The 14658-nt window shown below is 45.2% G+C and overlaps 1 protein-coding gene across 1 annotated transcript; it reads left to right on the forward strand.

Moving 5' to 3' along the window:
- Positions 1-641: 641 nt before the first annotated feature.
- Positions 642-10405, forward strand: MAPRE1 (microtubule associated protein RP/EB family member 1). The gene is made up of 7 exons (XM_033074830.1): positions 642-727; positions 1363-1486; positions 4006-4151; positions 5247-5451; positions 5811-5920; positions 6601-6753; positions 7128-10405. Exons 2-7 carry the CDS (start codon positions 1366-1368, stop codon positions 7182-7184), a joined length of 792 nt encoding a protein of 263 aa, XP_032930721.1. The 5' UTR covers positions 642-727; positions 1363-1365; the 3' UTR covers positions 7185-10405.
- Positions 10406-14658: the final 4253 nt, after the last annotated feature.

Here is a 14658-nt window from a genome sequence, read left to right on the forward strand (position 1 = left end):
GTGTGCTGGGAGAGTTGGAGCAGTGCTGGGGGTTCGGGGTCTGGCTGTGCCGGGGCTTGGAGCCGGGCTGTGCTGGGGTTCACAAGGCCAGGCTGCGCCGGGGACCGGGCTGTGCTGGGGGTTTGGGGTCCGGCTGTGCCGGGGGTTGACAGGGCCTGGCTGGGCCGGGCATCAGTGCCGGGCTGTGCCGGGGTTCGGGGTCCGGCTGGGCCGAGGGTCGGGGCCGGGCTGTGGGCTCGGTGTCCGGCTGTGCTGGGCATCAGTGCCGGGCCGTGCCGGGTGTTCACAGGGCTGTGCCGTGCCGTGCCGTGCCGTGCCGTGCCGTGCCGTGGGTCACGGCCTGGCCGTGCCGGTGCTCGCTGCCGTGCCGTGCCGTGCCGTGGGTCACGGCCGGGCCGTGCCGGTGCTCGCTGCCGGGCGGCCCCGTCGCACCCTCAGGCCCAGCCCGGCTCCTCAGGCACGCGGGACCCCCCGGTGTGGGCGGGGCCAGCGGCTCGGCCAATGGCAGGCGAGCCCTCGGGCGGGGTGGGCGTGGCGTCTCCATAGCAACAGAGCAGCTCGCCCCGCCCTCTGCCAACCGCCCCCCGCCCCGTGCCGGCGCGCGGCGCTCCCCGCGCGGGCCGTGACGTGCCCGTGACGCAGGCGCGCAGCGAGCGCGTGACGCGGTCCCGGTCAGGGCGGGCGGGGCCGGTTTGAACGCGGGGCCGACGGGGCGAGCGCGGCGCAGGTACCGGGCCGGGGCCGCGGCGGGGCCGCCGGGAGGGAGCGGAGAGGGCCCCGGGCTCGGGGAGCGGCCCGGCGGGGCGCCGCCGCCGTGAGGGCACCGGCGCGAGGCCTGCAGGGCCGGGCCGCGCCCCTCGGCGGGCGGAGGTGCGGCGGGGACCGGGGGTGGCGGGGCGGAGGGACCGGCGGGGGTTGGTGAGCAGTGGGAACGGGGGGAGCGCGGGCCGCGCCCCGCCCGCCGCGCGGGTGGCCCTGCCCGGCGGCAGCTGCACCGGCGGCTCCGCTTTGTGCCGGCGGGGCTGGGCGGGGACCGGCCGCTCGGTATTGATCCCCGGGGAGATACCGTGGCCGGGCAGGAAGTGCTTCAGCCGTGCCCGGTGGCGCGGGGGAGAGGGATGAGTAACTTGCCGCAGCCCTGATTCCTTTCAGCGGTTCCCACGTGAGCGCCTCGGTGCTGATTTTTCGTTAAAAATCCCGGAGCCGAGCCCTTTGCAGCGGTGGTGCGGGAGGGTCCTCCCAGCTGTTGGCAGCCCGCGGTTGCGTCGCGATTCTCTCGCTGATGTGTCGGGAAGGCTCCAAAGGAAGCGGCTCTACCGCAGCCCAGCGTCTGTGGCACTCACACCTCGTTCTGTCTTTCAGAAAATGGCAGTGAATGTGTATTCTACTTCAGTGACCAGCGATAACTTGAGCCGACATGACATGCTGGCGTGGATCAATGAGTCTCTGCAGCTGACGCTGACCAAGATTGAACAGCTGTGCTCAGGTAAGGGGGTTCACCCCGAGGGCAGTTCCACGTGGGATGTGCACCCTGGTTCTTTGCTGCCCTGCTGTAGCTGTGCTCCTGGTTAGTTCCTGGTGTGAACAGTTTCGTGGTCAGTGTTATGATCCAGTTATGGTCAGAGTGCTATTGAAGTGGTTGTTAATAATGTCGGTGTAATGAAAAGGCACGTTCTCGTGACTCACTACAGCATAGATGCTGTAAGGAATGGGTGTTAATGTGAAAAAGAGACACTGAGGAAGAGGGTGTTTTCCCATGAGGAATTATTATGCCTTTAGTCTGCATGGATAGAGTAAGTCTTACAAGTGTAACAGCAAAACCAGATTTGTTCTGGAGTGTGATGAAGATAGAACAGTGATTCGTGCAGTCATCTGCAGGACTTTACAACTCCTCGTGGTCCTGGAGCACATCCAGTCTGTGTCAGCCCAGTTTACCTGGGGTTGAACCAACTTCAGCACAGCTCAATCTCATGTATAGCAGGCAGGAAAGGGGAAGTGTGTGTGGTGCAGAAATGAAGTCAAGTGTCATCATAGGGAGAAGTGTGTGGGAGGAGGAGGCTTGTAAGAACGAATAAAAGGTAATAGTTTGTGGAGTAAGAGCTAAAAAAAATCCCAAGGCTAAGAATGCAGCCTGGGTACAAGGTAATTTGGATAACTTCCACAGGCACTAGGTGAAAAGTGGAAGTGTGGTTCATACAGTAGCTTTAAGATCAGATGTTGCTCAGGGGAGGAGAGATGTGGAAACTGGAGGTGGAATAAAAGGAGGAATTAATTAAAAGTGAGTTTTTGGACTGTCAGTACAGGGTGTGGTTGAGTCTATGGAAGAAACAATCCCAAAGATTACAGAGAAGCAAGGGACTCAACAGGCATTTGACAGGTATTTGTAGTGGCTTTTGTCTAGTGAGATGATGTAAGAACTGTAAGGGTGAGGGAACTAAAGATCTAGGACCACAGGAGGAAGGGAAGTGATAAGCACTGTCTGCTTTCAGATAGACAGGTTAAACCCTGTTGTGTGCAGGGTTGATTTGCATGGGATTGGTGTGTCTTGAATGCTGTGAGAGCTCTGTGTTGAAGTGAGGATAATTGGTACTGGCTCTGCAGAATTCCAGCTCACCTGTTTTTGGGACAAGACTGAGAATTGTTGATGTGGTACGTACTGAGTAACGTTCCTTTTCTGCGTCTGCAAAAATGCTTTGTGCCTTGGCAGGGATGAAGTGGCTTTTGCTGTCATAGTCCTGTGGAAGCTGGAGTTCCCAAGCTTGTTTTGCTGTCTTTGGCAAGGGGAGCAGTGACAGAGCAGTTTGAGGTTGCATAAATGCACAAAAACTGCCCTTTGACTTTCACTGTGATCCCTCTGTTTTTATCACAGTTACCTCTTCAACTGCCAATAGTGAGCAAACCCCTGGTTTCTGGCAGCTCCTCTGTGTTTGAGTTGGGATTGGAGTTCTGTAGCAAGTGAACTGAGAACAGTGGAGGGCAAACAGCAAGAGCTGGTTTGTTGGTTTTAATTTGCACCAGTGGATGACATCAATCTTCTGGTGCCAGGTGAAAGTGGGAGTGCCTGCAAAGTATCTTGATAAGAGAGTGAACAGTTATAGGATGTGGTAGAGATGAAATATTCCTTCTTGGCCTTCAATAGCTCCCAAGAGCTTGTTGTGTAGCTGTTGGATGGTTTAGGTTAGGATTCCCATTACTCCTTAATTCATTCATGTTGGTGTGGGAATGATGCTTTGAATGTTGTGCTTTTATTGGTTGTGTATCATCACTGCAGGGTGAGGATCTAGTTTAAAACCACTTTTTTTTACTATGTGTGTATGTTCTACAGATATGGAGGTGGTTGTCCACTCTGTGGCTGAACTGAATCTCTTTTCCTCTTACTACAGCAAGTCCTGAATTGGAGGATGTGAAGGTTTTAAATTAATAGGAAGAAGCACTTATCTTATTTTGGTTCTTTGATTAAGGCCTGCTTTAAATACAATTCAGCTTAATTAGCCTCTTATCTAGGAGAGCACCTTGAATTGTGTATAGGTTCTGTTTGTAGGAGGTAAATGTATTACGATTTCAATAATGGTTAAACACAATTTTTAGAACAATGCTTTTCTGATTTAGTTCTATTAGTATTGTTAAAAGAAAGTTACATGCCTGTTAGACACATGTAACCTCTCAGATCTGTACTGAGTCCATGAAGAAAGGGAAGTCAAGTTATTAATTAGATTTTTTTTTTCCCATGGAATTAAAGAGGCAAGTTTGTTCTTATTCATAAGAGTTCAAGTCATGAGCCCAAAAGTTTGGTTCTCCAGGTCCTTTAAGCTTATTTATGTCCATGCTGCACTAAAAAGGAGACTGAAGGTTCCTGTTTTCTTGCCTTTGTTGCCTTTAAAGGGCTTGTGTGACTGAGGAGTGAGTCAGGTCAGTTTGCTGACCTGACTGGAAAGAAACTCATGAAGGTTAGAGAGCTGAGCTGGCTTAATTCATCCTGGGATTTGTGTTCTTTCCTTTTGGCAGGTGCTGCATACTGTCAGTTCATGGACATGCTCTTCCCAGGTTCTGTAGCACTCAAGAAAGTGAAATTTCAAGCAAAATTGGAACATGAATACATTCAAAACTTCAAAGTTCTACAAGCAGGTTTTAAACGAATGGGTGTTGATAAAGTAAGCTGGGCTATAACTGACTCTCTGCTTTTAATATTAATGTACATGGGATGAACTTTGACATTTAAAACTGAATAAATCTGGGAACAGAGTTTGATTTTGGTTTATAAATGTCAAACCTTTTTGTTTTGGTTTGCCTTGGGGTCCTCACATCAATTAGGATGCAATTTGCTTTATTCCAGCCAAGGTCAGGTTTCCAGTTCTTAATGATGAGATGAATGTTACCCTTTTAATTCTGTGCAACTTCTGTGGCACAAGATAATATGGAAATTTCTATGAGATAAGGTTTGCTTGAGCTTCCTCTTTGGACCATTCTTGTAGGAGGTATGTTACCATAACCTACTGCTATGATACTCCTAAGGATTCCAAATTCCTCTTTATAACTGTATAGAATTACCTCATTATTAAGGTTGGAAAATCTTTCTGAGAACATCAAATCCAATTGTTCCCCCAACACTACCAAGCCCATCACTAAACCATGTCCCCAAGTGCCACATCTACATGGCTTTTAAATGCCTCCAAGTATTAAAAGATGTGATTTTTAGCTAGTGAAAATGAAATTGTGAAAAAAGCTTGTTTAGATGGAATGACAGTTCTGACTAGCCTGGCTTCCAAATCCCTTATGAAAAATAATTTTCTCTACAAACAGAACTTCACTATTTGCTGCATCTTTTTAATAGTCTTTAGTTATACACCTCATCCCAGAGAAGCTGGAGTCTGCTATAACAGTGATGTTTAGCTCTTTAGCAGTTCTGGAGTTGGTCATCACTTCAGATTCATCAGAACCAGCTTTGTGTGGACAGGAAGAAGTTTTAGTTTTGTCTGTAAACTTGATCTAGCAGAAACTTTGCTACAGAATTATTTAAAATTATTTGGACCCTCAAAGGCAAATCATGATTTGTTTTTCATTCCAATAATTACAAAAATCTTGTTATTTGACATAGTTGTGGTCAAGGGGGATTTTCCCTAGACTGGACAAGAATTAAATTTGCATATCTTTAGAGTGCATTAACTTGAAAACTTTATATAAAAACTTAGAGATTCTTTGCCCTTAATGAGTCTGACTATTTTTTTTTCTTTTTTCCCCCTCTTCAGATAATTCCTGTGGACAAATTAGTGAAAGGAAAATTTCAGGACAACTTTGAATTTGTTCAGTGGTTCAAAAAATTTTTTGATGCAAACTATGACGGGAAAGAATATGATCCTGTTGCTGCTCGACAAGGCCAAGACACAATAGCACCAAACCTTGTTACTCCAGTTGTGAACAAAGCCAGGAAATCTCTTGGTACTGGCAGTGCAGGTAGAGAAAATAGTTAAAATACGATCTAGATCATGAAAAACTCAGGGGAAATGAAGACTGGGTTGCTGTTTAAAATCAGTGTATGGGATTCTAGTATTTTGCATCTTGTTTCAGACATGCCAGGCTCAAAGACTGAGGCTGCTGTAGTACCCAGATGTCTGGAGGCTACAGAAGGAACAGTCTTCTATAAAAGAGAAAATGTCAAGGATTGGTGCCAAGTGTGGCAAAAAGAAAGGACATGTTTAGGAGTTAAGGAAGGAACATATCTTCAAACTCTTTCATGCCTAAGGATGTTTGGGGGGGGATAGTACCTATTATAGGAGGGAGAATTTGAATTAATTGGTGAATTGATCTTGCAGCACCGCAGAGGCCCATTGTTGCACAGAGGACCCCAGCAGGTCCCAAAGCTGGGCCTGGGATGGGCAAAAAGGGTGGAGGAGACGATGAATCGGCAGGATTGATCGAGCAGGTGTGTACAGGACAACCCTGTGACTGACCTCTGCTTGATAGAGTTATGTGCAGGTTTATTTTTCCAATATCACAATGTCTGGGTCAGGCAGATGGAAGAAAACAATCTGAATCAGCTCATTTAAAATCACTTAATTGGAACCTTTTGTTACAATGGTCTTGCTCTCCTGATGGAAGCAAAACCCCTCCTTGTAGCACACGAGTGCCCAGACATTTCACCCCAGTGTGGGCTGTGTCACACATAGCAGGGTTTGTAAGTATTCCCACAGCTGTGTTGCAGCTCTCCCAGCATTCCAACAGAGCTATGAGCAGCTGCTCCTCCGCTGAGATCCGGAGTGCAACACAACTGAACCTGCTGTCAGCAGGAGAGTGGTCGTGAAAGAATGTGTGAGCAGAGAGAACTGCTTTAGAACTCAGTGCTTTACCTACTTCATGGAATCAGCCTTTAGTATTTCCACGTGGATTTGTGTGTGTTGGACTGTTTGTTGTGGCAGTGATATTAAAATTTGAGAAATGACCCTTTTTCCCCTCTCACAATCCCCCCTCCCCCCTTATCCTGGTTACTGCTGAAGTGCTTTGCATATCAACACCCTTCTGAGAACTTTTGGGACACCCCTTTTGCATAGATCCTACTGAATTCTGTCTCTGGTGGATGTAATTATTATTGATGCCCCTTGCCAGATTAACGCATTGAAAATGACTGTTGAAGATCTGGAGAAGGAGAGAGACTTCTACTTTGGCAAATTGAGGAACATTGAATTGATCTGCCAGGAGAACGAAGGGGAGAACGATCCAGTGTTGCAGAGGATTGTGGAAATTCTTTATGCCACAGATGTAAGTAATCTGTTATAGACTGGGTTGCACACTTCTGCCTGCCCTTGTAATTAGAAGCTGGTTTGCTTTCCAGGGCTCCCTCTAGATCTAAGTTTTTATTTTTCCCTGTGAGGTTTATGGCCCAGCTTTTTCCTGTGATAAAGGATCAGATAACTTAATTGTAGTCAGACAGCAAACAAGGTAGACCTTTCATGAGTAGTATGTAACAAATAGATCAAAGGTGAGGAAAATACCTTTGGCAATACATCTTGACACTAAAAGTGACTTAAGGGTGTCTTACCTGGAGTAAGAGGGGAAAAAAGGTACTTACAGAGTAGCCAGGAACTGGTTTGACATCACATTTTCATTAAAGCACTTGTTTTCTTCCCCTTCAGGAAGGCTTTGTGATACCTGACGAAGGAGCGCCACAGGAGGAACAAGAAGAGTATTAACAGACCACATACTGTACCAGCAGAGCAGCAACATCAGAATTCTTTGCCCCAGATCATGTGCTTAACTGTAAAATACTCCACTTTATTCTTAGAGGACTCACTGGTTTCTTTTCATAAGCAAAAAGTACCTCTTCTTAAAGTGCACTTTGCGGAAGTTTCACTTTTGCAGTGGGTTTGAGTTAGGAGCTCTTTCTCACGCTGTAGCAGAGCAGTATTCACATCGAGGTGGTATATTTAGGGAGCAAGAGGCTGAATATTTGGAACTCGTTGCAGAATGGTTTGCTGGTAAAACACTGGTTTGTGGGAAGACTCTTTTTGTATCTAAGGCGGTGTGCAGTAGAGAAATTAAAAGACTGACTCACAGAAAGATTGAGTTAATGTGAAATTGCAGAACAGAAATTATAATAAATGCCTTAAGAGTATTTAAAATATGCTTCCATATGCCAAATTGAAGTAATGTGATGGGAGATTTTATGTGCTTCATATTGGGGTAGACGTTTGTTTAACTCCATTCACTGCTGTCCGAGAGCCCTTGCGTGGCAGTCTCACTGTGTCAGCAAGTGCTCAAAAGGGGCTATTAAAACAAAACTCCATTCCTATGTAAAGCTGCTTACTAAGTGATTAGTTCTCGATGAAATGGGCCTTAACGTTGCCTGTCACAAGATTAGAGGGAGTATGAACAGCTGAGACACATAAATTACCTTGAAGAGTGCTGAAGCCTTTTTCTGTGGCATTGTGGCTTTGCCAAAACGTACTGTGTTTTCTGTAAGAAAAGCAAAACAAAGCAAAGGGCACACAGTCTTACTGCCTGAAATGTACTTCAGAAGTAATTTTTCTTCCTGGCTCTTGTTTTTATTTGTTCTGTTTATTTTAATTTCTGTTGGAATCCCTTCTGTTCTCTCACTTCTCCCTTTCCCATCCCAAGGAATGCTGAACACGCCCAATAGTTGTAACAGGACTTGCACTGTGCAACTGGCTTTGAATGAAAGTGAATTGAGCACATGAGGATGATATTTTTCTGTCTGCTTTCTTTTTTTTTTCCCCCCTTTGAACCAGGGCATATTAGTAATAACACTTGCCAGTTCAGTAGTCTTCTGGGGTAAAAACTAAAAGATGCTGGCTAACAGAGCTAATGTTATTGCAGAAAATACAGTACTGAGACTAACTTAAATATTAATATTTAAAATACTTTCCTTAACTGTCCTTTTTTGCTATCATGCCCCTCATTTCTGTTGTGTTTGGCAAGATCCTGCAAGACTTCTGACCCCCCTTCACTACTGAGATTGATCAGTCCTGTTGTGCTTGTATTCATTTGTTTCTGGTGGTAGCTTGTCCTAAAATGTGTGTAGGAGAGCATTTTATGGTAATTGTGTAGTGCATGAATCTTTGTGAAGTTCAGAGAAAAACCCAAATTCAGTGAATGCCAAAAATGCAAGTTTCTAGCCATTGTTTAAAATTGCAGTGGTGCTATTTCTCTTGTGGCCTTTTAGACTTTTGTTGCCCTAAAACTCCATTTTACTGAGAAACCATATTTGACTTGGATTTTTCTTGACAGGGTTTTTCTATTTTAAGCAGTTTCTAAATAAAGTTCTGTATTTCAAGAGTGTCCTGTCTGCTGGAGTCTCTCATGCTTTCAGATTCGATTAGGCAGAGCTGAAGCCCGTGGTAGTTTCATGGTGAAGCTTGCAGGACCTGGAATTTCAGCTTCCATTCCCCAGCCCCAGGCATTGCTAACCTCAGTAGCAGTAGTCTTGGAACCTTGTTGGAGTGTGCTGGTACAAATGGCTGTTTTATTTTTTATTTTTTTAGGTTTTTTTTCTTTCTCTATTTTCCCTCCCACAAGTCAATGGGATGTGAGTGTGGTGTTGACTTCCTCCTCCTCCTCTTGGTGTGGGAATAGGGATGTGTTAGAGGAATGCTGTCACCTGACTTTACGTGTATTTAAGGTGTTTTGAAACTGCTAACACACTGGTTATGAGTTACAGACAAACTAGATGTTAATTGTTTCTGTCACCAGGCTCTGTGAGCAGACTGACTGTAAACTGAGTTGATTTGTTTGACTTGAATTGTGTTTCTTAGGTGAGCTTAAATGTTCCTGTCACAGCTGTGTGCACAGACGAGCATCTGCAGAGAAGTGCTCATGGGATGTGTCTGACCTTGGGATGGGAAGTGATCCCTGCAGGGCTGCTCTTGTGCTGGGGAGCACCTTCCCTGCCCCTGAGGGCTCTGTGGGTGCCTTCCTGTGGAGAACAGGCACTGCTGGCACTGCCTGCTGCTGTGGCACAGCTGGGGCTGGACTGCAGAAGTGTGGATGTAGACCCGGGGTTTGATGCACATAAAATCTTCTTTCCCATTACTTCCTTGCTTTGAAGTCGGAAGCATATTTTTTTCGACTCTAAATATTCCATTATTCCAGCAACTCGAGGCAAAAGGTGGCAGCAGGATGTGGCTGAAGGTGAAGATGACTTTGGGAGGTCAGAAGTTGTGCACTGGGACCTGGTTGCTTCAAGTCTCTTCCCAAGAGGATTGCATGTATGGAACTGGGAAGCAACAGGTCATCAGATGGGTTGATTTTGGTCAAAGCAAAATTTTGGTAAAGCCTTTCCTGCTAAGAGAAGGCTGAGTCAGAATTGCTGCTGGTGTGCCTTGGGAGGCCCATGGATGTGTGGACATACTGGATGTGCATTATAAAGCTGAATTGCAGTGGCAATCTGGTCAGCCACACACTGCTCAGATTTCCAGCTGTTTACATCACTTTTTTGCTACCAAGATGAGTCATAAATAGAATGTGGACAAACTCAGGTAGCCAACTTATGGCTCCATTATAACATCTTGGCATAATGTGGTTTTTAATGTCCTTTTTGGGAAGCAAATTACAATAGGCTCAACTCAAACCCATAGACTTAACATAGCTACTCTGTTTCCCTGGTACAGTATATGCTGTTAAATGCTCACCTGCTGGAATGATTCCCATAGCATCCAACCTTTCCTAGTACCTTAGTTCTATCAGTTGTTTGAAAAACAAACAGAATGGAAGAAGCAAAAGCTCATGTCTCCTTTCTGTACCAACATGTCTTACTTGCAGGTGGACTCGTGGATGTTTTTTTTTTTAACTTTTATTATTCATTTTTTAAAAAATTCCTGGTTTGCAATGACAATTCTTACTGTAACTGGTAAAAAGCCTTCAAATAAAGGCCAGAAACTTTCTTGTTGTCATATCATATCATGGTTTAATGTGGCTGCTTGAACGCTCAGTCATCTCGTAGGCTGTCTGGTGGAATATCCTTTCACAGGAACAGGTTCAGGAGTGGGAGTTGAGGGCATCCTGTCAAGGATAAGGCTCGAATCTGCTGCTCACAAGGGAAAAGTGTGTTTTTCAAGATGGGGTGTAAACTCAAAGGGCTGTACCATAGATTTCAAGCCATTCTGATGGTGCACAGCCTGTGCTCTAATCCTGTATTAGTCCAAGAACAAGGGGGTGATAACAGGGGCTGTTATTGCAGAGTACTGGCAGAGGAGAGGGAATCTGTGTCAGGACAGCTGAGCAATTACTGATCTTCTAATGTGGAGAAAATGAGGTGAGATGGATCCCTGCCGATTCATAATAACCACTTGTGGTTAATTGCAGTGTGAAATGGCAGCGGGTGGAGGGAGAGCAGCACTGCTCTGGTGATGCTCTGAAGGCAGGGAGCAAATCCAAAGTGTGATCTGCAGCAAGGAGACCTCAGCGACCTCGGGAGTGACATCACTGGGGCTGGGATGTGTCTGGGCTTGTTGGTTCCTCACAGAAATTCTGTTTGGAGAGTTAAAGGGCCTGGAGTCAGTGGAAGGAGGGATGATCAATGTGTGACCAGAGAACGTGGTGGGTGTGTGTGGGAGTAGAAATTTGAGAAGGTTGCGGTGATAATGGATGAGGATAAATGCGTAAGAGCAAAATTGTGCCATGGAGTGGTACAGGGAAAACTGCAAAGTGTCTGGTGTGGGAAGACAGCCCTAGGGAAAGGGAGGAAGAGTGCAGGGATGGGTGCAGAGGCACTGGGCAGGACAGAGGGGCCCTGCTGTGCTGCAGGAAGGGAGCTGAGTTTGATACGGACAAAGTCCGGCCAAAGAAAGGTGAAACAAGTGGGGTTTCTCTTTAGCAACATCTGTTAAGCTGAAGAAATCAGGCTCTCTGGAAGAAACGGGTCTTTTTGAGGTTATGCAGATGTAAACTGTCAATATGACAATCTTTATCTTCCACTTAATCTTTTCCTTTTCTTTTTTCATAGAGAAGGAACAAAGTTAAACCAAACAGAAATGTCTAAGACCTAAAAGGAAGTTTTCAAAAGGCAACCCCAGCTTTGAGGAGGCAAAGGCCACTCTCTATAAAAATGATTCTTCTCTTTTTCAACACAGCTGGCTGGCTTTGTGAACTGTGGCCTTTAGATAATATATATTTAACTTTGATATATATTATTATAGGTATAAATATTTATTTAAACAATATATAAATATTGAAACAGTATGACAACATACAATAATATTACATATTATATGTAACTGTGTTATATACATTTCTATTATTTATATATAAATATATAGAGATGCATTTATATATTAAAAAATTCTTTTGTCTGACCTGTCAGCACTGTAGGACACAGGAACTGGTGTAATTTTTGTTTTCAAGTCCAACAGATGTTTCGCGGACATTTTCCTCTTAAAAATATTTCATGAAATGGTTGCCTGTCAATCTTCTCTGACTCTGATTTTGTCCCCAGGGTATGCATAAGGATGAATGGACATTCAGGAGGCATTAAATCTCAGGGGACAGCATGGATATAAATCTTAACATGTCCAAAGCTCTGCAGGTTGATATTTATGGAGTGATGAGCAGATGAGATTAAAATGAGGGATGGTGGAGGTGGGTCCGTTTCCAAGACCTGAATATAAACCAGTGTTTAATCTTGGCTTTTCTTTAAAGGAGGGGTTTCTGGGAGGGAAATGGCAGGAGAGGTTTGTGGCAGTGGCCCCACAGCAGAGGTGGGAGGGAGGGCAGCCACCCTGGAGCCTCTCCCTGTGGGCTGGGGATGCTCAGGGAGGTGGGAGCAGATGGAATGTGCTGCTGCAAGGGTGAGAGGCGTCACAGCAAGTGACAACCACCTCCCTCCACCACAGTGCTGCAACGTGGGACACAAAGAGCTGGAGGTAACTGGTTTCCCTCTGTTTGAGGTAAGGCTGATCTGTGTGAAGCATCTTCAGCTGGCAGGAGCTGTGAGGGGTTACCTGGGGTGCTAAAGCTTGGCAAGCAGAGGCCTTTCCTCAGAGAGAGTGTCAGAAAGAGTGACCTTGTAAAAATCACTGAATTGTTAGGGTTGGAAAAGCCCTCCAGGATTATTGAGTCCCATTGTTCCCCCAGCACTGCCAAGGCCACCACCAAACCCTGTCCCCAACTGTGCTACATCCACACAGCTTTTAAGTTCCTCCAAGGATGGGGACTCCACCACTGCCCTGGGCCACCTGTGCCACCCTGTCAGGGAAGAAATTGCCCCTAATATGCAATCTAAACCTCTCCCTGGCATAATTAGAAGCCATTTACTGTAGCACCCCTGTTCCTCCCTTTCTGCAGGGTATGGTGATGAGATTCCCTGTGCTGTCAAACTCCACGTGATCCATTCAGGAATTGGACTGTTTTTTAGTCAAGGAAACTCTGAGACAGAGGTCAATGACTGCCTTTGACAGATACCTCTCATGCTCAACAAGAGGAAGATCCTATTTCTGATCACTTACAGCAAACAACAAACTGCCTGGGAAACATCTCTGGAAATACTTGAGGAAATGAATTTCCTCTCCTCCTAATTTATGACATGCTTCTTATGAAAAATGTTCCTTTGTTTCCTCCTTCATACATTCAATTTTTAAAGGCAATAGCATTCAGGCTCGAGGCTTCCAGTAGTAAGGCAAGGTAACAGCTGCAACCTGTGATTCCCTTTTGACCAATTCAGGAAAGTTTTGATTAGTGAGTTGGCAATCACAATGCAAATTTAATACTTCAGAGTTACATAGTGGTTTGTTCTATGTGCAAAATCACTGCAACTATGTGTGCAAGCTGGAAAGCAGCATGTTCAAATAGCCAATTTAAAAATAACTTTGTCATACCTGTCTAGCCATGAACTGCACAATTCAGGCTTCTAATAAATGGTTTGGAAACTCTGGAAGTGTGCCGCAGGGTTCTTTTGGGGTTCACTTTTGATAGATCTATTACAGCCTGCCATGTTTATGATCTTTTTTCCTCAGTTATGAATTACCTGGTTAAATCTAGGTCTGAATTTACAATGCTTGTTTTCACAGGTTTGAATAGATTCTGCAGGCAATGAAAGAAATTATAGATAATATTAACAATAGAGACATTGATGACACTTTCTGAAGGCTGACATTGACTGTGATGCTTCACAGCCTGGCTAATGACACTGTCCTCTGGGATGAAAGATGAAGCTGAAGGAGTAGCAGTTGCAAAAGTAATTTCCTGATGTACTTTAAAAAAAAGAAAAAAGAAAGAAAAGGAGCACCATTTGTTACTGGTGGTAGGTGGTGTTTATTTTCATGGTCATATTCCATAGTTCCTCCTGTCAGCACCACAGAACCTCAGTAATTAATTCTGCTCCCTTTGGTGCTGTGCAGTGATGTCACTGGACTATGTGCAACCCAAATTCAGAAGCAGGGATCCCATGCTGGAAAGCCATTCTGACTCTAGGGTTTTTCTGAGGCCCAACCCTGCATCCAGAGCTGCTGGGATTTGTCTTCCACTTTAACTGGTTCTCTTGTGCTGCCAGGAAATGTGTCTGCTCCTTAAGCATTCATTTCTCCATCAAACAGAAAACATCAGAGTCCTCCCTGATGGAATTGGCTTAATAAACCTGCTCCTCATTTAAGAATGTCTCTTAGAAAGTAATAGATTTGGTGATAAATGACCCCTTCAAATGGGTTCTCTTTGGGTTTAACCAGTCTGGTTAGACTATTGCATATGAGACCATGAATGTGGAAGATTGTGCCTGTTACAAAGGCAAATCAGGATATAAGTTATGACAGCTATTCTCCTTCATGGGGTCTGGATTTAGAGGTAAAACGGTCTATTCAGGAAGATTGAAAGAACTGAGGTTAATCCAACCGGGAGAGAGACTGCACTGGGGCTGGAGGAGGAGACTAAAATTTTAAGAGCCTTTTGCAAAAACAGTCTGTGTCCATGGTGAAATGAACTCAGAGAATTAAATTCCACATTGAACACTTTCTAATACTAGAGTCAGGGCAGGACTAGAGCGTGAATTTCTAAGGAAAAGTGCAGAAGTTCTATAGACATTTAACAGAAGGATAAAGGTTCCAGCTCCACCATAACAGGTGTTGCATTGCATCCCCCCTCTGCTGCAAGGTCCCTCCATTTCCAGTTTTGATTCTGTGCTTCAAAACCCAAACATTTCTGATTCTTTAGGGATTATAAAGG

The sequence above is a fragment of the Catharus ustulatus genome, chromosome 17 (assembly GCF_009819885.2).
Source record: "Catharus ustulatus isolate bCatUst1 chromosome 17, bCatUst1.pri.v2, whole genome shotgun sequence".
NCBI lineage: Eukaryota > Metazoa > Chordata > Aves > Passeriformes > Turdidae > Catharus > Catharus ustulatus.